This window comes from Haliotis rufescens, unplaced genomic scaffold (assembly GCF_023055435.1).
Source record: "Haliotis rufescens isolate VD_foot unplaced genomic scaffold, xgHalRufe1.0.p SCAF_10, whole genome shotgun sequence".
NCBI lineage: Eukaryota > Metazoa > Mollusca > Gastropoda > Lepetellida > Haliotidae > Haliotis > Haliotis rufescens.
The window spans coordinates 23,544,987-23,569,968 of NW_025963780.1; the positions used below are offsets into that span (position 1 = coordinate 23,544,987).

Here is a 24,982-nt window from a genome sequence, read left to right on the forward strand (position 1 = left end):
ACGGTTGCATGATATCTTCACGATGTTTGGGTTGAAAATAGTATCATTCTTCTGAACAAATTTCCAATCTAAGCCGGAAGCAATCACAACACAAACCCAGTTAACCAAACGGAACCATACACAAGAGTGAGTGAGGTAGTTGGGTTTAACGCCGTCTTGAATAGTAAAAAAAGAGAAAAGTGACCTATGGCCTTTGTTTTTACAATACGTAAGATAATTCTCAATATTTATAGATACTGTATGTTCCTAACTTACTGCTAGATTAATGGGGATCCATTGAAGATTGCGTGAATTTTTCCATTTGAACTGCAGTATATTTAGAGTGGATTCATTACATTTTTTGTGTTTACTATTTTAAAAGTTTGCTTTATTTAACCCCACCAACATTTTGACCAGAAATATTGATATTTGCTGCAAAAGCATGCTTTAGAATGACATTTGTTGTGTTATCTATATAGGATTTTTTTTATTGGTACTCATAGTGGGTATATATCAAGTTTTGCCTGGCAGGCCCAGTTTTCTTGCCTGGGTTTTCTTTATGCTGACCAATTAAAGACACTGTTTCTTTTATTGTGCTTTCCAAAGATAAGTACATTAATAACAACCAATTTGTACTTAACACAAATTCTCTCCTCCCATAGCTTACACTTCCTTCCTCTGCACATAACATTATATTGCGGGGAGCTATTGATGCTCTGCAGCAATCTCTACTTGTATGGTTCAGGGAATGTGAGACAAACTACATCACGGTCTCTATCGCCGTCGTGATTTTTAGAGCTACGAAATTAGAGACATCTGAGACAGCCACTCAACACCTGTTTGCACCCATCAGATACCAGTCACTACTGTCACTGCTCCTCTCTCCAAACGAAAAAAACCCGAAAAATGCTTTTGTAGCAGTTAAACTTTTAATAGCATAGATAAATCTTATGTTTTTGTTCAATTGAATACCTAGACATTTATACCAACGATTTCGAGTTCTTGATCTCCAAAATAAAATGATAACTTCGTTTTTCTTGCTACACCTGAACCGAAAATTACAATTTTTGTTTTATCTATGTTAACAGTCAGTTTCCATGTTGTAGAGTATATTGTAAAGAAAGTGGGTTTTGTCCGAATAACACAGTATCTTCTGCTTATAGAAGAAGAAATAATTGTGCACATAATATTCCATTATCACCGACATATTCTACTTTAACACCATCACAGTCATGTGATATGGGATGTGATTCTAAATCATTTAAGTATATTGAAAACAGTAATGGTGAAAGGTTTTCTCCTTGACGCACACCAGACATACTTAGAAAGTATTCGGATATGTCATTATTATGTAACATGCATGATTTTATATTTCCATACATATGTTTAACGAGTGTCAGAAATTTTCCTCAAATACCATGATGCAACACTTCATGCCAAAGTCCAACTCTCCAAATGTTATCAATGGCTTCGGTGAAATCTATGAAAGCACAAAAGAGCTTCTTCTTCGTGTGTTTGGGGATACTAATAATAGTATAATGTATAAAGATGTTGCCAATTTTTCACAGCCCTTCACAAAACCCTGCTTGTGAAGAAGATATAAGTTTGTTTCTATCAAGGAATTTTGTTAATCTACTGTTTAAACTACAGCTAAGAATAGCCTGGATCTGATATGCCACCTTTATTTTTATATATTGATATAATAATTCCTGTAAGCCAAACATCGGGTACAGTTCCTGTGGGAAAGATCATGTTAAATAAATCTACATAAACCTATCCAAGGAAATCGATACTGTCAATTAAGTAGTCATTTTCTATGAGGTCAATGCCAGGTGCCTTATTTCACTTTGAATAGTTCAGGGCTGCGAGGTTTGGATTTCAGACTTTCCAAAAATCTTTAGGTGAGTGTTTTGCTTTACTTCTTAGAAGTTTACTTACGCTGTGTTTAAATTTGCTCTTGTATTTATTTAAACATCTTTTGTATGCCTTAGCCTGTTGTAGATAGGAGTTTCTGTTTGTTAAAACTGGAGAAAATGTAACGTTTTCTTGCTTTATTATATGACTTGCGCATCAGTCTGCACTCAGATACAAACCAGGGCTTACTACACGTGTTATAATCATGTTTGTGTTTTGTGTTTTGACAATGCACACTTCATTTACCTTAAAGGTCTTAAAGGGATCTTTTTTATACCTGATTCTCAGATTTAAATCATAATTAACTGCAGCTTCTATTCCCGTAAGTTAGTTTAAGGTCTCTCTTATCCCATAGAAAACATGGTTTCCCTATAACCGTATGTACCTTCAAGTCCCTGTAAATAAATCGAACCATCTCATTTATAGTTTAGTGTTATCGTTTCCTTTACCTATGGACGTTTTTTCAGGGATCATGTGAAACTGGAAAGATCACTTGTCTACAGGTGTGACCATGCAAACAGATTTGACCTGTTGAATACAATAGTCAAAGCTCGCAGATATGTACATCTCCATAGAAAAAAATTGGGGTCAAGCCTGTATGTAAGATTGAATATTATGTTACAAGTTAGTTTTAGCTGGCACATTAAGCCAAGGTTCATTATTTCATAATGAACAATTTTAGTTTTCAAAGTTCGCTATAAAAAGCGGACTTTGGTCATCAAGAAATAGTGTGAAAAGTGTTTCAAAATAAACTTCATGAATGATTCATTCATTCATTCATACTCTCACGAGACCGGGTTTTATATTTTCAATTGAAAAACTTTACAATTTCTTTATTTTACTTTTTCCATTTTTTAAATTTCAATTAGAATGAGAATTATTAGTAATCCTCCAAGTATTTATTATCTTTTTACACCAGGGAGTCCAAACTTGGCTTTTGTTTCAGAATATACATTGAGCTTTGATTGACCAAACTGTGTGATCTCTTTTGACCATAACCAACTTGAGGGAGTAATTTGTCTGATCCGTACAGACTTGACATTTTTTTCCAAGGCTAGAATAATAATAATTCACTCACTTCACTCAATGTGACTGATACTGTTTATTGTTTCACAACAAATATATATTCTTGACATAAGCATGAGAGAGTGAGGGAGTTGGGGTTTAACACCGTTTTCAACACTTTTTCAATTATATCGCGGCGGCAAGGTTTATGGATGGAGGAAAGCCTGCATCACCAATGGGGTTATTTGATGCAGTGAATCCTGCGTGCTTCGGTTGATACCTACGAACCAAGAGTGTTACTGTCTTGCAATCTGTCATCCTTGTGGGATGGTCAATGAATACAATACTTTCTTGTGGCCTTGTCTGGTCTATGACTTATTAATGACTTTGCCCACAAAATATAAATTTTACTTCAACATATTTTTTCACTAAATAATCTGAAGCCACGATGAGGATTTATTCGTCAGTTTTCTCACGGCAAGACTCAGATTCAAATATTCCACTTGTCTGGTGTGGGATTCAAACGTCTCTTCGAGGGAACATTCCCTTTGCCATGTCATATATCTATGGGTTGAATTGTATTCAAATTTATTTGTCCCCCCACTAATTCTGTGAATAGAAAGCAAAGCATGTTATGTTTTCTTCTTATGTAAGTTTTATTTGTCTATCATGCAAAAGAAAAAAATACTTTGTTAATAAAAAAATTTCTGTCATATATTAATTTACACATTATTTATTTTTTGATGCACGAATGTGTTTTTTCACTCACGCAAAACAAATTTACATTGTTATTAATTTTTTTCATGCAAGTTTTATTTTCTCGTTGAATTTATTTTTTATCAAACAAAAACTTATTTTTTCAGTTTGCTTCATACAAGTTAATGTTTCTATCATAAAAAAAAGAACTTAGCTTACGTTTTTAAGAAATAATATCTTTTAAGAAGTTCACAATTTTTTTTTTCACAATTAATGATTTAAAAAACAACCAAACACAAAATACATAAATACCTTTCACATTTCAAGGTTCAAACCCCACTCGAGGTTTTCATTTCGTGATGATGTAACCATTGTTTGCTTAGGCACTTGTCATACTTTCTTAGAAGTTACAAATTTCTAAATAGAATTAAACCCATAGGGTCGAGATTCGATCCCATCTGCCAACAAGTACCTCTTGTCATCTTGAGGTGTCAAAGCCAATTTGACCACTTTGTCTGTGAAAAGTGTGATGTGTTTAAATCAAATTTGATAAAATGTGGCCATGTTCTGCATGTGGTCGAAAAGACAGACGTTAAACATTTGATGATGTAGATCTTTTTTATGAAAGCTTTTTGAGATTTTGGTTTGAGGTATACACAAATACCTGATGCCCTCACTTTGGTCACACTCATTCATCAATTATTGTTTTAAAACATAACGCTGTATTCATATGAATCAAAACACATCTACTGAAAGCATGTCTGTCCTTACATAATAAAAGATTTGAGTCCATCATTACTTGTAGATTCACTGAAGGGAGTTTTTGTGAAAGAGATTATTCGTACTCGGGAAGGGCGGTCGGGTAGCCTAGTGGTTAAAGCGTTCGCTCGTCACGCCGAAGATATTGCTGGAATATTGCTAAAGCGGCGTAAAACCATACTCACTCACTCATACATACTCACTCATACTCGGGAAAAGAAGTTACTCAGGTAACTTAGAGTGTTATTTTGTAAATGTTTTATTGACATTTTTCTGGGCTGCCATAAACCAGAACAATGCTGCTGCTTCACAATTGTGACGTCACAGTGATGGTACAATCGATATGATGTCATGCCGGAGACATTGCTACAATCAAATGACCCAAGGAGGTATCGCTTGATCTCACACAAGGGATATCTACCGTTTGGGATATTTTTGTATGATATGACCTTTTACGCCTGCTTTGCCTCAAAAGTATGATTTCCCTTATATGGAGAATGGCATCTCATTCATAAATCACGTGACTCAACCTTCAGCTCTGGAGAAAAGAAACACAATACAAAAGTATCAAGGTTCAATTTATTAAAATAATAAGTTGGTACACTACGCCGTTTCCCATTGTACTTCAAAGTTATGCTGTGTCTAATTCCCCGGGAAAAAGAAAGAAAGATAAGGCTTAGTTGGATGTGTTTACAAATGTATACGCTATGTAGAACAGACTATATCATCTACAGGTGGGTGGCTGGCCATGGTATAGGGTGCAGTCAAGCGTTTAACTTGTCGGACGGAGTCGAGTATAGTCCGTATCAGAAAAAATTAAGTCTGACAGAGGTCACATGACGCCCGTGAGCGTGCATGGCAACGTCCGCCATCTTGTTTTTAGACACGTGTTGTTCTACGTTTAACGATTGGTCAAGTAATTAATTGTATGATTGCATCCGATCAGTTGACCCTTTATTAACGTAATTGAATATCTGGGAGATCTTTCTACATTAACCTGTTCATGGGTTTTTAAATCCTACCACACATAGCCCCCCCCCCCCCCCCCACACACACACACACTCAATTCGGTCTCAATACCTTATTGACAGAGGTGCGATTGACTACAATACCCATTCAACTCCCTGTTGACCTAAGGACAATACCTATTCAACTCACTGTTGACCTAGGACAATAGTGTGACCTCACAGATATCAAATGAGATCAGAGGTCAAGGTGAGAGGTCAAGGCCAGGTCATATGGAGGTCATAGGTCAATGACGTCATAGACACCTCATGGGAGGTGGTGGGGGGTGTTCTGTATCCACATATAATCTACTATTATTCCTGTTGCAGTAGGAAAGGATTTTCATGCAAATGTAAGTATAGAAAACTACCTTTATAACTAACACCCTTATAACGAACTGGTATCCATTTGTTGCATATATGCTTTATGTATGCTTATAACGAACTACGGTTATTATGAACTAAAATTAGTGGTCCCTTGAGTTCGTTATAACCGTAGTTTACAGAATGCATAACTATGTTTTAGTATTTGACCAATCGCCTTTGCAAACAGCATAAATGGGAGTTGAGTTTTGTGAGTTTGCTGTCTCTGTCGAGGTTAAGAATTTTAGACACATTGGCCCAACAGTAAACTCGACCCCTTTGTTTTGACAGGTGCAGTCCTTTTGACAAAATTCTTTTTAGTTGAAATACTGGGTGTACTTGAAGGTAAGTGGTTTGGGAACAAGGGGGTATAAGGTTAAATGATATTCTGTAAGGTAGAGTGACGGAGCTTGTGAAGGACGGGGCAAATTCAACATCTACTGAAGAAGAAGCTTATGAAGGCGTGAATCGTAGCTATGTGTCAGCGACCACTAGATGTCCGATAGTAATAGCAGAGCAGTAAAAGCAATGATTTCGTAGTTACTCTAACCACAAGCATGCAATACAGGGACCAGTTCCACCCTGAATTATCAAGGGAAAAGTACTACAGTTACCTGAAAACCTGAAATTGTAAATCAATAAAAATTGAGACTGCTCATTAATCACAGATGTTATTCAGGTTTTTGAGAGCTTCATGGGAATTCCTTTGACAAATACAGCAACACTTAATTGGAATTATCACTACATTTGTCAAGGGCACAACTGATATGTGCTTAAATCTCAATAAAACATACCATAGGAATTCCATAATGCCATGATACTCCTCCAATATACAATCCCAGAGCATCTACCACCATCTCTCGTAGTGAATGCTGGGTTCAGTGATGCCACAAGCCTTTAGCATTGTTTCTATACTTGCTATCATGGGGGATGGACCACACAGGTAGCACTCCACCTTCCCTGGTTTCAACCTGTCCGTCACTTCTTGTATGTGCTGCTCTTTGATTCGACTGTCTGTGAGAATAAAGATAAAACATACATAATTTTCTCTGACATCCCTTATTAAACTTTTGAAGACGTGAGATTTGTTTTTGACCCCCAACATCCCCAATAACCACAGCACCCGATGTACACTTACTGGCTTTGTTCAAAATGTATTTATTAAGTTTTAGAATGAATCACAACATTAACTATTATAGTTGTTTTGGCATCTGGAATATTGGGCTTTTAGCATGGTGTCACCATTGATGTAGCTGTAGACCTGCTCAGCTCAAATTTGCAGCAACTGTCAGTAAGGTTTCCCACTTGCTGTTAAAGTGGTTTTAACAAATGTTTAAGGCTTTGAAGATGTGACTTGTACTTCACTGAAAAACAGGACCAATAGGGAATCAGTGAGTGAGTATGATTTTACGTTGCTTTTAGCAATATTCTAGCAATATCACGATGGGGGACACCAGAAATGGGCTTCACACTTTCTGCCCATGTTTGGAATCGAATCATATGATTGTCTATATCTCATGTACAATAAAAAAAAATCAAAAAAATCTAGATAATTTCCGCCCGACACAAATTCACGCACAAAATGTGTTTTGTTCACACAAAATCCTCAGGCAACAATGATTATTATGAGAATGAGTTTTGTGTATAATGGAAATATACAAATATCCCTACCCAAAGTGGACTGGTATAGATCAATATTATGTATCGACAAATAGAACGTTTCTCTGAAGGCCGTGCTTATGGTATAGAAAGTGAATGTAAACGAACGACATTTTCCATGTTACTTTGTGTAGAACTAACTTTATCTACGTGTACCTACGACGGTGCATATAATTGTGTATGTACCACACGTTATAACAAAGTACAAATATATGGATACGCTGCAACAAGTTTTAGAATTCAACACTTATTGGCAAAATATTTATTTCCGCGAGACAACAAATCACGCACAAACCTTGTTTGCACAAACTCCCTAGGCAACAATGATTGTTAGCTATGGGCGCCATTTTACTATTTCCTCCCTACATATTAATATCACTTTATGACTTTAGATACTAGTATCACTAAATCGAATATCGAATCCGCCTCAAAGGTCGTTTGGACAATGAGTAAGCATGAATTTCGCAAACGAGTCCTGTTTCATGAGCCGATTATGCGGGACAGATTAAAACACGGAAACAGGTTTGTGGAAAATGGGGCGAAGCGTTTTGGCAATATTCGTTTACTGATTGTGTTAGTTTGGCTTCTCGATATTTGTCTTCTCGGTAACTAAGGGCCTATATAATTTTGGTCCGTGCAGGAACGAACGGGAATCAGTCAATGTGGAGTGTTGGCCAGAAGCTGGGTTCCATCTCTTCATTCAGTAAGTAGAAACAGCCTGGTTCCCTGGGTATGCCGCGCTGGCGCTACATAGTGTAAGCTTGGCCCCGTTTCTTATATCACACTATATTGGCATAGTGTAGTGCCAGCGTAGCATACCAAGGGAACCAGGTTGTATCTGTAATAACAACCAATGGAATTAACTATTACTATACACTGCGGGACGAAGCTATTAATAGTTTGGGTATTCCCGTTTTTCAGTTTTCTTTAAGAACAGCGAGCAAAAAACCAGTGTAGAAACATCCACTCACGAAATAACTTTAAATGGCAGTAAGAGAAGGACAATTGATATGATGGGATCATATTTAGGACGGGACGGGAACTTCTTGTTGCTGTATATCGAGCAAGATGATGAAAGTGAAAGCGAAAGTAGGATTCGCTCTACCGCGCACTGCAACGGAAGTACAGGTAGACCAATCAGGATGCTGTTTCAAGTACCAGTCTCCCACTTCTCAACATGCTGAAGACTTGCAACGTATTCCGCGACGTAGTGTTCCGTGAGTATATTTAATATAGAATTATATTATCAGCTGGTAATATGTACACTGTATTCGGAGTCTGTGTAACAGACACGTAGGCATGCAGTCAAAACGTCCGGAGTGAAGCATGTGCATACAGAAATGTTCAAGCAGATTTCAGACAGTGTCTCGGGATGTTGAGTTCATTTTGTGAGCGTTGTGCCGCCGTTGGTCCATCTGTCGTTACACTGCCAAACCTACGAATCTGAAACTTTGCATGAATCATACAAGCTATTGTGTCTCAGTCCTATTAAGTGCTCACAAAAATGTTCATCGTACTTTGAGCACGGCCGCCATTTTGAGGTAAGTCTGTTTGTCCTTGTCTGTTGTGCTTCCTGAATATCTTCTCTGGTGTGACACTGATTGAGCTGAAGCTTGATGACATCCCTATATGTTCAAGACGTTGAAATCCAATTTTTGATGTGGCTGCCAAGACACTCAAAAGTTCTGTTTTTCTGATATTGTACATTTTGACCTTGATTAACCTTCATGTTTTGATGTGAGGTGAAATGGTGTTTAGCGTCACATCCCAAATTGTGAGCGTGTGCATGTATGTGCATGTGCGTGTGGTTGTACTTCTCCGGACTAATGCTGATTTTATAGTGCTAACCCTCTGAGATACCAATCCGCAGTTTAACATGAATACACCACTCAGAAACAATATACTGACCTAAGCTGTCCAGTCCTTGTTTTAGCCCCTTACTGTGTCGGGCGAGTGACAAGTACCTTCTTTTAATGTCTTTTGGTAGGATACAGCCAGGGACCGAACCACTGACGCTCTACCTCTAGACCAAGGAGATGGTCTTACGTTATGACCATGTCCTTTCAAATGTATTTTTGGCCCAGTTAAACTCATCACTTCCAAAACTGAGGAAGCTGAACTTTGGCAAGTATGTTTCACAACCATGAATGAATTTTGACACTCGGCAATCCCAAGGCAGAAAGCTGAACCCTTGCATACACAATAATTACTATATGAGAAGGCTTCATCTGGAATTTATCTTTGGTAGACATGCAATAATAATACCATAAAAAAGAAAAAAACTAATGTAAGTCAACGAATTATATTAGGATACGTTATATTTAAAAAAAAGATTCTTGGTTTGACGTGTGATGTAATTTTTTACAGATAGTCTTTAATTTTTTGGACAGTTACTGTGAATATTTCTGGGTGTCTGTAGACACCAGAGAAATGGGACTTTGGAATATGACATAGCAGTCATTATTCTTTTGTCAGCATATTAAACAAATTAGGAGGTCATTTCAAAGAAGTTATCACAAATTCTTTGGCACCTCCTAAAATGTCCAATCAAAGAAGATGGTTCTGAACGTGTGGTACTCTTGTTATATCATGGACAGTGTTCATAAATGAGATAGGAAGATGCATTGCATGCTTGTGACAGTTGTCCTTGTGTCTTGGGGATGGGGGTTGAAGTTTAAGGCAGTATTGCTCCCAGACCTGGCGGGTAGCCAGGTGTGCGGAAGCTATGCCCGAAGTACTGATTTAACTCTGAAATTTGATGGCATCTGCCATCTTGTTTATTTGACTTATTGACTTTTGCCATTGACTTATGACATTTCTTGGTGTGAATGTTGTCCAAACTGCACGAAAGTGCTTAAAATGCAATCAAATATTTTTGAAAATTAGATTTTTCCTCTTTTTTCATAAATGAGATAGGAAGATGCATTTTGAGAATGATAAATACTAATGTTTTTGTAAATATAAACAACAAAACCCTTTTCCTAATCAAAAGAAATCTCTGCTCAATACAGAGGACTTTATAAAAAGTGTGTTGTAATAAACAGCTGGAGAGCTGCAGAGCCATGGCAGTGCTGTCTGACTGGCTTCACTTAGTGTCACAGCTTGATTAGATTTCACTCCATTTTCACAGATAGTGCATGGTGATGTGAAGAGCTGAACTGCGATGGCCAGTTCAGACGAGGAACCTGGAGGTCACCTGGTAACGGCAGGTGCAGCTGAGACCGAGGAGGACCTTCAGCTTGACCTTGTCACCAGAATAGGTTCAGGTAGGTGTCACTGTTGCCCTCCATAACGTCACCCTGTTTGCCATTTTAAAAATAATTTACCCAGCAACTGAATTAGCTCCATCTCCTCGAAAATACAGGAAAAATAAAGTAGCCTCATGTAACACACATGTACGCGCACACACACCGTATGTAATGATGTCCGGATATGCTTGGAGGTGTGTAATGATTGTCAAGGTGCTTCAATCTGGTATGAGGTTGTAGAGGCACATTACATCAAAGGGAACGTCTTGGTATAAGTCTGGATATGTTTAGAGGTGTGCAATGATTGTTAAGGTGCTTTAATCTGGTATGAGGCTGTAGAGGCAAATTGTGTGGTGGTGTGTAATGATTGTCAAGGTGCTTCAGTCTGGTTAAGGTTGTAGAGGCACATTGTGTGGTGGTGTGTAATGATTGTCAAGGTGCTTCAGTCTGGTATGAGGTTGTGGAGGCACATTGTGTGGTGGTGTGTAATGATTGTCAAGGTGCTTCAGTTTGGTATGAGGTTGTAGAGGCACATTACATGGTGGTGTGTAATGATTGTCAATGTGCTTCAGTCTGGTATGAGGTTGTATAGGTACATTGTGTGTAGGTGTGTAATGGATGTCAAGATTCTCCAATCTGGTATGAGGTTGTAGAAACACATTACTTGGTGGTGTGTAATGATTGTCAAGGTGCTTCAGTCTGGTATGAGGTTGTAGAGGCACATTGTGTGGTGGTGTGTAATGATTGTCAAGGTTCTTCAATCTGGTATGAGGTTGTAGAGGCACATTACATGGTGGTGTGTAATGATTGTCAAGGTACTTAAGTCTGGTATGAGGTTGTGGAGGCACATTGTGTGGTGGTGTGTAATGAATGTCAAGGTGCTTCAATCTGGTATGAGGTTGTAGAGGCACATTGTGTGGTGGTGTGTAATGAATGTCAAGGTGCTTCAATCTGGTATGAGGTTGTAGAGGCACATTGTGTGGTGGTGTGTAATGATTGTCAAGGTGCTTCAGTCTGGTATGAGGTTGTGGAGGCACATTGTGTGGTGGTGTGTAATGATTGTCAAGGTGCTTCAGTCTGGTATGAGGTTGTGGAGGCACATTGTGTGGTGGTGTGTAATGAATGTCAAGATGCTTCAGTCTGGTATGAGGTTGTGGAGGCACATTGTGTGGTGGTGTGTAATGAATGTCAAGATGCTTCAGTCTGGTATGAGGTTGTTGAGGCACATTGTGTGGTGGTGTGTAATGAATGTCAAGGTTCTTCAATCTGGTATGAGGTTGTAGAGGCACATTGTGTGGTGGTGTGTACTGAATGTCAAGGTGCTTCAGTCTGGTATGAGGTTGTGGAGGCACATTGTGTGGTGGTGTGTAATGAATGTCAAGGTGCTTCAGTCTGGTATGAGGTTGTAGAGGCACATTGTGTGGTGGTGTGTAATGATTGTCAATGTGCTTCAGTCTGACATGAGGTTGTATAGGTACATTGTGTGTAGGTGTGTAATGGATGTCAAGATTCTTCAATCTGGTATGAGGTTGTAGAAACACATTACTTGGTGGTGTGTAATGATTGTCAAGGTGCTTCAGTCTTGTATGAGGTTGTAGAGGCACATTACATGGTGGCGTGTAATGATTGTCAAGGTGCTTCAGTCTTGTATGAGGTTGTAGAGGCACATTATGTGGTGGTGTGTAATGAATGTCAAGGTGCTTCAATCTGGTATGAGGTTGTAGAGGCACATTGTGTGGTGGTGTGTAATGATTGTCAAGGTGCTTCAGTCTGGTATGAGGTTGTGGAGGCACATTGTGTGGTGGTGTGTAATGATTGTCAAGGTGCTTCAGTCTGGTATGAGGTTGTAGAGGCACATTACATGGTGGTGTGTAATGATTGTCAAGGTGCTTCAGTCTTGTATGAGGTTGTAGAGGCACATTATGTGGTGGTGTGTAATGAATGTCAAGGTGCTTCAATCTGGTATGAGGTTGTAGAGGCACATTGTGTGGTGGTGTGTAATGATTGTCAAGGTGCTTCAGTCTGGTATGAGGTTGTGGAGGCACATTGTGTGGTGGTGTGTAATGAATGTCAAGGTGCTTCAGTCTGGTATGAGGTTGTAGAGGCACATTGTGTGGTGGTGTGTAATGATTGTCAATGTGCTTCAGTCTGACATGAGGTTGTTGAGGCACATTACGTGGTGGTGTGTGATGGTGGTCAAGGTGCTTCAATCTGGTATGAGGTTGTTGAGGTAGATTGTGTTGTGGTGTGTAATGATTGTCAAGGTGCTTCAGTCTGGTATGAGGTTGTGGAGGCACATTGCGTGGTGGTGTGTAATGAATGCCAAGGTGCTTCAATCTGGTATGAGGTTGTAGAGGCACATTGTGTGGTGGTGTGTAATGATTGTCAATGTGCTTCAGTCTGGTATGAGGTTGTGGAGGCACATTATGTGGTGGTGTGTAATGAATGCCAAGGTGCTTCAATCTGGTATGAGGTTGTAGAGGCACATTGTGTGGTGGTGTGTAATGATTGTCAAGGTGCTTCAGTCTGGTATGAGGTTGTGGAGGCACATTGTGAAGTGGTGTGTAATGAATGTCAAGGTGCTTCTGTCTGGTATGAGGTTGTGGAGGCACATTGTGTGGTGGTGTGTAATGGATGTCAAGGTGCTTCAGTCTGGTATGAGGTTGTTGAGGCACATTACGTGGTGGTGTGTAATGAATGTCAAGATGCTTCAGTCTGGTATGAGGTTGTTGAGGCACATTGTGTGGTGGTGTGTAATGATTGTCAAGGTGCTTCAGTCTGGTATGAGGTTGTTGAGGCACATTGTGTGGTGATGTGTAATGGATGTCAATGTGCTTCAGTCTTGTATGAGATTGTAGAGTCACATTGTGTGGTGGTGTGTAATGAATGTCAATGTGCTTCAGTCTGGTATGAGGTTGTAGAAACACATGATGTGGGGGTGTATAATGAATGTCAAGGTGCTTCAATCTGGTATGAGGTTGTTGAGGCACATTGTGTGATGGTGTGTAATGGATGTCAATGTGCTTCAGTCTGGTATGAGGTTGTAGAAACACATGATGTGGGGGTGTGTAATGAATGTCAAGGTGCTTCAATCTGGTATGAGGTTGTAGAGGCACATTGTGTAGTGGTGTGTAATGATTGTCAATGTGCTTCAGTCTGGTATGAGGTTGTAGAGGCACATAACATGGTGTTGTCTAATGATTGTCAAGGTGCTTCAATGTGGTAATAATGAACTTGGCTATTACCTGTTGAAGATAATTCAAGAATTACTTATCTGCTGAACTTCATGTGTAGCTTATTAACTTGATTCATGATTTATATGTTTTGGTCATCAGCAATTGTTATTGCTGGGATAAGATTATATAATTATATATATATATAATCTAAAGAAAGCGAAAGACCCATTGAATTAAACTTCAAAATGATGTACACTCCACTCTTGAGCACTGCAATAATATTAAATGATGTTATTCAACGTGTAAAGAAATTATCTGATCAATTCAAATGTTGGTTACCATGGTTACCAATGATTCCTCATTATTGGTGTTGACAGGTGACCGTCCTTCAGGGGGCTCCCAGGTTGCCAACACTTTGAAGATCATCACTGGACAGGCCGGACAAGGAACACTTGGGAGAGGTGAGTGTTCATGGCTGAAGGGTCAGTAAACTACTAGATCTTGTGCAAGACTCTTAACATTCTCAGCGAGAAGGTGGTGCCGATCATCAATCAGAATTTTATTCCCCTTGTCCCAAATGCCACCCTCATGTACTGATGGGTGATGGAGTCGTGTGTACTAACTCCTGAAGTATTGACAATGATGTTGTGCAAGACACTTAGCAATTCTCAGAGAGCAGATGGTGCCTGTGTTCAAATCCCAAATGCCACCCTCATGTACTGATGGGTGATGGAGTCGTGTATGCTAACTCCTGAAGTATTGACAATGATGTTGTGCCAGACTCTGTTAAACAGTTCTCAGAGCAGATCAGTGCTTATTTTCTGATGATGTGACCTCCTATGGAGGTGGCGTAAGAGCTTAACACAGAGAGGTATTGTATCAGAGTAAAAGTTAAGATTTAAATTTGGTTGAATTTGTTGAAGAGGGTTGAAACTGGCAAAATGGCAAACATTGCCATTATCAACAAGACTGAATGAAGAGGGCTATAAAATATGAATATATTTGTGTACACTAAGTCAGGAACACATCTGTGTGGTGTATAATCCAGATGAATTGTCCCCCCCCCCCCCCCCCCCCCCCCCCTAATGATTAACACAAGAAGATGTTTGTAGTTAGCAAATATTTTGCAGTTTAATTTTAACATCCAAGTATTTGCTGGGATGGTTTATAATTTCCATTCCTCCACAGGTACCCTTGATTTGCGCACAGACGAAGCGAAGAAGATTTTTCTTCCAACTGAACCCTACAAAGACGTGAAACGAAAATTGAAGGAATTTGGACATGTGACCATCTGCGGGGCTTCGGGAGAAGGCAAGACAACGATGGCTCTGGTGTTAGGTTCACAGTACAGAGACAAAGGCTACGAGGTCGTGTTTGTGGACAACATTGAGAAGTTTGACTTAGACCACTGTCTTAGTAGCCACCCCAGAGTATTTCTCATTGTAGATGACATGTTTGGTACTGTTGGATTATCTGCGAATACATCACAGGTGAAATCCTTTCTAAACAACCTTCTCCTTCATTTAGAACAAAAGCGGAGTGCAGAGAAGCTGCAGTCAGGAATGCATGAAAGCAGTGATGCTGTTGGTAAATCCAGAAAGAAAGTGCAGAGTCAACCAGAATTTCAAACAAAGGATATTCGTGTTGTCTTCACATCAAAGTCATACAACTTCCATGATGGACTTGCAAAACTGCAGTACGAGGGTTTCAAACTGTTCAAAGGTCAAACTGTAATGGATTTAACCACACAAGATAAATACTGGCTTTCTGACAAAGAGAAAAAGACAATATTTGAACAACATAGGAAAGCTCTCGATGACTGCTCCATGCAACATATACCTGATTACAGTGAACTGGAAATCTGTTCAAATATCTTTGGATTCCCTCTTATTTGTAAACTTTGTTTTGAATTTTCATCTTTCTACAAAAGTGCAAAATCATTTTTCAAGGAACCACTGTTTTATCTCAGGTTAGAGCTAAAGCATTTGCTTGAAGAGAGAAATGACCGATCAGCCATTCTTGTTCTGATGCTACTGTGTGAAGACAACTTGGACCTGACCAAGTTAGACAGTGTAGGTGAGGATAAGGAAATGGACAGCCTGGTCAAAACTGTTTTGCAGATGATGTCTAAAGCTACACGTTCGGGCATGTACAAATCAGCTAAAGGTTTGAGAGGTACATTCTTCACAAGAGGAGACACTGTTGGCTTTGCTCATTCTTCAATCTATGATGCTTGTGTCTGTGCCTTGTATAATATCAGTCCAATCTTTGTCTTGAAGCACTGCAGTGATGACTTTCTGTTTGAAAGGGTACAAGGTGACAAGGTTGAAGAAACCAAAGTTGATGATCATCTCCATTTGATATATGTCTCAGAGAATTATGATGACCTACTTACCACAAGGTTTACACAGTCTATTAAACAAGGACAGTTTTCAAAATCAGTGACACATCCAATTCTCAAACAAGACGCCACAGTTTTCAAGCTGCTCAACAAACTTCAGTGTGATCGGACAAAACATCTTTGGTTTCACAAGAAAGAGAAAGGACAATGTTTTCTGTACTGGGCAGTTCTTGGACATAATGCACGTCTAATTACAGGTATAGAACACACAACTGGAGAAGAGTTCACTCAAGGAGAAATCAGTGAGGCCATGGAAGGATGTGCACAAAGCAACAATGTGACAGCATTGAAATGGCTGTTCAGCAGGAGTGAGAAACATGACCATCAGTTGACACTGAACAGACTTTTGTTGGTAGCTGCTGAAAGTGGCAGCTCTGACATACTAGTGTATCTGCTGCAGGAAGGCGCTGATATTAACACAAGTGACAAAAACATGCAAACCATCTTCCATCTTGTCTGTAAATCAGGAATGGAAAAAACCCTGAAAGTCCTGTTAACCAGGAAACCTGGGAATAATGTTATAAACTCTGTTGATGTGAATGGCAGGACCCCTGTCATGGTTGCAGCACACACAGGATCAGAGGGATGTTTTAAGTTACTGCAGACAACATCAAATTTGAATGTGAAAGATAAACATGGCAGCGGAATTATTCATCTTGCCTGTGGTGGTGGGAAAACTGCTATAGTACAACATGTCATGTCTCCATCTAATATAAATAGTAGAGGCAGACATGGATGGACAGCAGCAATGCAGGCAGCTGTCAATGGACATCAAAGTGTGTTTGACCTCCTTGTGTCCAACCAAGCTGACCTCACACTGGTGGATACAGATGGTGACAGTTTACTTCATCTTGCCTGTCGTGGTGGGAACACTGCTATAGTACAACATGTCCTGTCTCCATCTAACATCAACAGTAGAGGCACACATGGATGGACAGCAGTGATGCAGGCAGCTGTCACTGGACATCAAAGTGTGTTTGACCTCCTTGTGTCCAACCAAGCTGACCTCACACTGGTGGATACAGATGGTGATAGATTACTTCATCTTGCCAGTCAGGGTGGGAACACTGCTATTGTAAAACATGTCCTGACAACTTCTAACATCAACAGTAGAGGGGAGTATGGATGGACAGCAGCAATGAATGCAGCTGACTATGGACATCAAAGTGTGTTTGACCTCCTAGTGTCCAACCAAGCTGACCTCACACTGGTGGATACAGATGGTAATAGTTTACTTCATCTTGCCTGTCAGGGTGGGAACACTGCTATAGTACAACATGTCCTGTCTCCATCTAACATCAACAGCAGAGGGATGCATGGACATACACCAGTAATGATGGCAGCTGTCAGTGGACATCAAAGTGTGTTTGACCTCCTAGTGTCCAACCAAGCTGACCTCACACTGATGGATACATATGGTGACAGTTTACTTCATCTTGCCTGTGGTGGTGGTGGGAACACTGCTATAGTAAAACATGTCCTGTCTCCATCTAACATCAACAGTACAGGCAGATATGGATGGACAGCAGCAATGAAGGCAGCTGTCAATGGACATCAAAGTGTGTTTGACCTCCTTATGTCCAACCAAGCTGACCTCACACTGGTGGATACAGATGGTGATAGTTTACTTCATTTTGCCAGTAAGGGTGGGAACACTGCTATTGTAAAACATGTCCTGACAACTTCTAACATCAACAGTAGAGGGGAGTATGGATGGACAGCAGCAATGAATGCAGCTGACTATGGACATCAAAGTGTGTTTGACCTCCTAGTGTCCAACCAAGCTGACCTCACACTGATGGATACATATGGTGACAGTTTACTTCATCTTGCCTGTCGTGGTGGGAACACTGCTATAGTACAACATGTCCTGTCTCCATCTAACATCAACAGTAGAGGCACACATGGATGGACAGCAGTGATGCAGGCAGCTGTCACTGGACATCAAAGTGTGTTTGACCTCCTAGTGTCCAACCAAGCTGACCTCACACTGGTGGATACAGATGGTAATAGTTTACTTCATCTTGCCTGTCAGGGTGGGAACACTGCTATAGTACAACATGTCCTGTCTCCATCTAACATCAACAGCAGAGGGATGCATGGACATACACCAGTAATGATGGCAGCTGTCAGTGGACATCAAAGTGTGTTTGACCTCCTAGTGTCCAACCAAGCTGACCTCACACTGATGGATACATATGGTGACAGTTTACTTCATCTTGCCTGTGGTGGTGGTGGGAACACTGCTATAGTAAAACATGTCCTGTCTCCATCTAACATCAACAGTACAGGCAGATATGGATGGACAGCAGCAATGAAGGCAGCTGTCAATGGACATCAAAGTGTGTTTGACCTCCTTATGTCCAACCAAGCTGACCTCACACTGGTGGATACAGATGGTGATAGTTTACTTCATTTTGCCAGTAAGGGTGGGAACACTGCTATTGTAAAACATGTCCTGACAACTTCTAACATCAACAGTAGAGGGGAGTATGGATGGACAGCAGCAATGAATGCAGCTGACTATGGACATCAAAGTGTGTTTGACCTCCTAGTGTCCAACCAAGCTGACCTCACACTGATGGATACATATGGTGACAGTTTACTTCATCTTGCCTGTCGTGGTGGGAACACTGCTATAGTACAACATGTCCTGTCTCCATCTAACATCAACAGTAGAGGCACACATGGATGGACAGCAGTGATGCAGGCAGCTGTCACTGGACATCAAAGTGTGTTTGACCTCCTAGTGTCCAACCAAGCTGACCTCACACTGGTGGATACAGATGGTGATAGTTTACTTCATCTTGCCTGTCAGGGTGGGAACACTGCTATAGTACAACATGTCCTGTCTCCATCTAACATCAACAGCAGAGGGAGTGAAGGATACACACCTGTGATGAAAGCTGTATTCCATGGACATCAAGATGTTGTTGACCTCCTTGTGCAGCACAAAGCTGACCTCACACTTCTAACAGACAGTAATGAGGACATTGAATGTGTAGCTCAGATGGGAGGACATCCTACACTAGCCAAGTATCTTCAAACAGTTAAACATCCTCACTGATTAAGCTGTGTGTTATGTGTTCTGAAGGAAATTTATTGATTGTGTATTGCAACTATGTTCTACTATAGAACATTCATTCTTGCAGACTTGGGAACACTGTAAACATTTAGTCAATACATTTGTGCTTATTTTGTATTTATGCTGAATATATTTCAACAGTATTGCTTAACAATTGTGAAGTGGTTGTCAACATTTGAACCTGTTGCCTACATATGCAGGTGAGCTACAGTGCTGAGGCACCATATTAACAGTTAAGTCAGTTTTCTCAAATTTTCTCTGAGAGAAAATTATTTTTCCATTATTTAATCTGAATATATAATATGAGAGCGAGGCGGAGCTTTTCGTCTTGAAAAGACAGGAATATCTGTGAAATGATGATTTTACAAACTTCCCATCTTTTTCTGACACGAAGAGCTAACACTGACCATCCATGTATTGCCACTCAGCTTGCAGTGTAGAAATGTCCTAATTTTGCTCTAGAGAAGTTTGTACAAATATTATGATTGTAAATATTGGCTCAGTTTGTAATAAAATTCAATCATCCTTGTAGGTTGATGGTTTTGCTAGTTTTTCTTTCAAATCCAGAATAAACTTAAACCTACAACCACATGTATAGACAGATTTAGCTTGGACACCGACCTCCTTCAGTAAGGAGAACATACACGCACATGTATCTGCTGCATCAGCATTCTTCACGAGCCGACAGTTACGTAAAATAATGAAATGCCGTAACTTGTTACCTTATTTAATTACATTCAACAGCAATCACTGACGATTGGTGAACTGATGGTGTCTCAATATTTACTAGATTTGCTGAAATTGGGTTTAAAGTCACATCTCAGTATATTGCACTTATATAGCGATGTTGGTGTGTGTGTGCGTGCGTGCGTGCGTGCGTACTACTCGGGACTGATGCTGATTTATAGTGATAGCTCACTGAGATACCATGCTGCAATTTAACATGAATACCCCACTAAGACACAGTATACCGACTCCGAGCCGACCAGTCCTTGTTTTACACCCTTTATGCTGAGTGCCAGACATGGCCAGACTCAAGGGATGACCAAGTAACTCAAGGGATGGCCCAGCTACTCAAGGGATGGTCCAGTTATTCAAGGGTGGGCCCAGTAAAATCATGGGATGACCCAGCTACTCAAGGGATGGCCCAGTTAAAGGGATGGCCCAGTTACTCAAGGGATGACCCAGTTACTCAAGGGGTGACCAAGTAACTCAAGGGATGGCCCAGTTATTCAAGGGATGGTCCAGATACTCAGGGTTGGGCCCAGTAAAATCATGGGATGACCCAGCTACTCAAGGGTTTGCCCAGTTACTCAAGGGATTGCCCAGTTAAAGGGATGGCCAAGTTACTCAAGGGATGGTCCAGGTACTCAAGGGATGGCCAAGTTAATCAAGGGATGGTCCAGGTACTCAAGGGATGGCCAAGTTAGTCAAGGGATGGCCCAGATACTCAAGGGACGACCCAGTTACTCAAGGGATGACCCAGTTACTCAAGGGATGGCCCAGTTACTCAAGGGATGACCCAGTTACTGAAGGTTTGGCCCTGTTACTCAAGGGATGGCCCAGTTACTCAAGGGATGACCCAGTTACTCGAGTGACCCAGTTACTCAAGGGATGGCCCAGTTACTCAAGGGATGGCCCAGATACTCAAGGGACGACCCAGTTACTCAAGGGATGACCCAGTTACTCAAGGGATGGCCCAGTTATTTAAGGGAGGGCCCAGTTACTGAAGGTTTGGCCCAGCTACTCAATGGATGGCCCAGATACTCAAGGGACGACCCAGTTACTCAAGGGATGACCCAGTTACTCAATGGATGACCCAGTTACTCAATGGACGACCCAGTTACTCAAGGGATGGCCCAGTTACTCAAGGTATGGCCAAGTTACTCAAGGGATAAAAAGTCTTTAATATTATGTTAACCATGTCAACCATGTTAACAGACAAAGCGAACTTACAAACAGTGTTGTCTCCTTTCCCAGCTGTCTCCTCTGTGATGAAATACATTGATGACATGTTGTTTGACTTCATATTGCATAATTCATCAATTCTTTTCTGAAAAACAAATGAAATATCAGTACTGGGTATCAGGAATCTGAACTATCAAGAAAAGTTCCTTACACCTGGATCATTAAAAGATCTCAAAATATATTTCACTAAACATACATAGCTGTCTCAATGCTGAATGGTCAATTTGTATTACTTCACACATACTATTACAGCAATAGTATTTTCCTTAAAGTGATACACGAACATGATGTCTAAATAGTCATTATCAGGGGAACTTCCACATTAAATAATCACGGGTGGTCCAGTCACTTAGATTCACTGTGAAGAGTTGCTTCCCATTGGCACGCCAGAAACCAACGAATGTGGGTTCGAATCCTGGTTCGCCCGGATTATGTTTCTAGGTTTGTCAGCACCATACCCGTGCTTGTGGGTTTCAGCGGAGTGAGACCTGCATCACTTCGGGCTTTCCTCCCACACTATACTGACACTTCTCCTGGCTTGGCCTTGTGTTCACTGTCCGACTGTCATTTGTTTCATTTTGTTTTATTAGCGCCTCGCCCAATATTATTCTGCTCACTTAATATGACACCAGGTACAGCAACTAAAGACACCACCACAAATTTATTATGCCGAAATGCTTTCACTATTTAGTGTCTTTATTGCACATATCATGTCAAAATAAAAACTTCACACCAACAACCCTTAAGTTTAGGTTCAAAGGGAGACTACTCTTCAAACCTTAGCAGGCAAACCTTATGGAAATGTTTAACTATAGTCTTTATCAATAAAGTCATGGACATGATTTTTGTTTAAAAGGTCTGTCCTTGCACATCACAATTAATTATATTAAAACACAAACAGTGTTGAATGACCAATGTACCAGAATTTGTATGTGAAATATATGAGGTGGATGTGTGAAAATCCAAGATGGCTGTTACTGGCATACAGTCTCACATTTGGTCAGTATCAACCATCTTAGATTTTTAATGACGGTATACGGGCTCGTGTGGTGTCAGTAGTTCTGCTCTCACTTTGAGGCATAATGAAACAAGATATAAGTCAATCTATCAACACTATCAAGTGGTGTACACAGGAATCGTAGACTAAATGTTCAGTCGTCAAAGATAAGGCATTTCATATCAAACAAAACGTGAATAATTTCCCATTTTACACCAGGTTCTGTATTGCTTATGTAGAAATTACACCTGGAACACAGGATGAAACAATCTGTACATTTATTTGACTGCAGTCTGAAGTGCAATCCACAGATCCAACTGAAAGTTTTCTGCAAATGTACACTTTGTATGACTGTAGAGTTTTGGATTCGGCAAGGAAGTGAGTTGCCACTGTGCCAGCTTTAAACAAAATAGACAACAGGCCTCAAAATGAAGCCAGGTCAACGGCTTGCACAAAATTAATAAATGCCCTGGGGCCACGTGCACAAAATGATCTTAGCGCTAAGACTATTTTAAGCCTGTGTTAAAGTATGGGAGTTAAGATCATCTTTGCGCTAAGATCACTTTGTGCAAGTGGGCCCTGGTGTCTAATAGAGGAAATACAGATTGCACACTAAATCCCATTCTATTTTCAGTTGAAATGTGAGAATAATTTCAATTTTAAAAAATTTAATACCGGTACTAACTTTAAAACCAGACCTGAAAGTAAATGAAAACTGTCACCATACCCTAAACAAAAGTTCCTCCTTGGTTTTGGCACTGAACATGAGGATGACCTTGTTTGGGCACATGCTGCGTGTCGTCGCCATCTGCTGCAGATCATGAACGTGGCTCCGCATACTCATGAGGGGGTTGATCCCGACCCCACCCGCTACCAGCAGCAGGTTTGTGGGAGGCTCCTCGCCTGGCTGAGGGTCATAGAAGTAGTCGCCACCCACACGCAGGTCCACTTGAGCCCCAACCTTGCACTGGTAACATGAGCCAAGCATACCGGTAGATGCATAAATAAATCTTTGTATGTCAGGCCGAAAACTTCAATGGAAGTTTATTACACTGATACTGATTGGTAATTGCTGAATACTGACTCTGTACATTAATGATTAAATTGGATCATGTTGATCAGAATGTGCAATCAAGAGGAGATGTTAATGACCAATGATTCAGAATGCTTTGAATTTTTTAATAAGGCCATTGGCAGCCATATTTGATTTACGATCAAGATGCCTTGAACCGAATTGAGTACTACATAAGGTGATCGTCTCACAAAGTTTCAAGTCTCATGCTCTTTAAGTTTTTGCGAAGAAGATCTTTTTAATCTCATGTTCTCAAGTGAAAAATGGCTATCTGGCGGCCATATTGAAATTCAAGTTTTGAAGACACTTAATCCCCTTGAAGTAACACACATCCACACAAATTTCAGATGAATCCATTGATTCATTTCAGAAAAGAAGTCAAAATATAAAAAGTTTATGGCCGCCACCAATGTCTGTTCATCAATGATAAAATTTCTGATAATTTTGATCAAAAATTAATCAGCAACTGACTTTTGTACTACCCAGTTAGCCCCACTGAGATAATGATAGAGTTATTCTGAAGACTGTTAGAATTTCAGGCTGATTTTTGGTGTTCTTATGTGTTATTGCTGTCCAGGCCAGTAAGATTTCAGGTTAACTTCTACTGCTATGTATTAGTTTTTTAATTCATATATCGACAAATTATGTCACTAGTTCCAAATCTAGAGAAAAAATCCTTTTTGTCTAGTCGGCATGGTAAACGTGTTGTTCTATTAAGGCCAAAAACGAAAATACTTGTTTCAGGTAACCTGACCAACCCACTGTTTCACTTGTGACCCAAATGTCAGATTAAATGTTCTGTATATTATCTTTGCTGATGCTGGACCAACAAATAGGACATACACTGCCACTGACATCAGAATAAACATGAATGTACATGTCAAACATTATTAAATACCCTTACATAAATAATCTGTTGGGGCCATGTTACCTGAAACAGATTTTTTTGTTCTTGGCCCAACATAAAAACCAACAGGATCTGATGCCAATGCACAAGTTTGGGCAAGTGTTCTCAAATTGTTTTGACCACAGGCTGCTCAGATATCCAAAGGTCTGTGGTTCGATCCCCGGACAAGTGGTTCCAAAAGATGTATAAATATGGTACTTGTTGTTACCCTAGGCACAGGGGATAAAACAGGGACGGGTCAGCTCGGTGTAATCAGACTGTGTATGGGTGGGGTACGACAAGCATAGGTTGCTGTGGACCTGTTCTAACTCGGGTCCCCACGAGGTAATAACGATACTTAGTAACGATGACCGTCTCCGTGGACTAGTGATAGAGCGTCCACCCCGAGAGCGGAAGGTCGGGGGTTTGATCCCCGGCCGCGTCATATCAAAAGAAGATAAAATATGGTACTTGTTGTTACCTTGCCTGGCGGTCGGCCACACAGAGCTAAAACAGGTCGGCTCAGAGTCAATATACTGTGTCTTAGTGGGGTACCCATGTTAAACTGTGGCATGGTATCTCTCACTATAGAACCAGCATTAGTCCTGAATGTACAAGAAGCCTCCCTCCCCACCACACACAAGTCGCTATTTGAGTGAAATATTCTTGAAAGATTTCTAGATTTACATAAGTAGAATTCTTGTCCAGATTTATTTAGAGATTGCTGTCATATAGCTGGAATACTACTGCGTGCAGCATTGTTCCAGGAA

The 24,982-nt window shown here is 40.3% G+C and overlaps 3 protein-coding genes across 8 annotated transcripts in view; 1 reads left to right on the plus strand and 2 right to left on the minus strand.

Annotated features, from left to right (window-relative positions):
- LOC125376480 (serine/threonine-protein phosphatase 6 regulatory ankyrin repeat subunit C-like) overlaps window positions 1-19,820 on the plus strand; it is a 45,823-nt gene extending 26,003 nt beyond the window's left edge. For 4 of the 6 annotated variants that reach the window (XM_048388387.1, XM_048388388.1, XM_048388389.1 and 1 more), the window contains exons 5-6: window positions 14,992-19,224; window positions 19,419-19,820. In XM_048388387.1, the coding sequence (XP_048244344.1) occupies window positions 14,992-19,224; window positions 19,419-19,468 (4,283 nt within the window). In that variant the 3' untranslated portion in view covers window positions 19,469-19,820. Of the gene's footprint in view, window positions 1-8,232; window positions 8,597-10,509; window positions 10,646-14,180; window positions 14,265-14,991; window positions 19,363-19,418 lie in introns of those variants that run through there. The other 2 variants (XM_048388390.1, XM_048388386.1) reach the window with 2 other exon arrangements.
- Window positions 1-24,982, minus strand: part of LOC125376694 (oxidoreductase NAD-binding domain-containing protein 1-like) — a 52,396-nt gene that overhangs the window by 27,226 nt on the left and 188 nt on the right. The gene's annotated exons all lie outside the window — the stretch shown is intronic.
- On the minus strand, window positions 5,422-24,982 carry LOC125376713 (oxidoreductase NAD-binding domain-containing protein 1-like). Its single transcript, XM_048388421.1, has 3 exons — window positions 22,982-24,982; window positions 21,246-21,342; window positions 5,422-6,734 (listed from the first exon to the last, which is right to left on the minus strand). The coding sequence occupies exons 1-3, from the start codon at window positions 23,240-23,242 to the stop codon at window positions 6,568-6,570; spliced, it is 525 nt and encodes a 174-aa protein (XP_048244378.1). The 5' UTR covers window positions 23,243-24,982; the 3' UTR covers window positions 5,422-6,567.

Bases quoted from the DNA above. Each gene is read 5' to 3' on its own strand.
- LOC125376713 (XM_048388421.1), bottom strand. From the start codon at position 23,242: ATGCTTGGCTCATGTTACCAGTGCAAGGTTGGGGCTCAAGTGGACCTG. The intron at 21,343-22,981 runs GTATGGTGACAG...TTTGTTTTTCAG, and splicing joins AGGAGGAACTTTTGTTTAGG to AAAAGAATTGATGAATTATG. The intron at 6,735-21,245 runs GTAAGTTCGCTT...TTATTCTCACAG, and splicing joins GAAAGGAGACAACACTGTTT to ACAGTCGAATCAAAGAGCAG.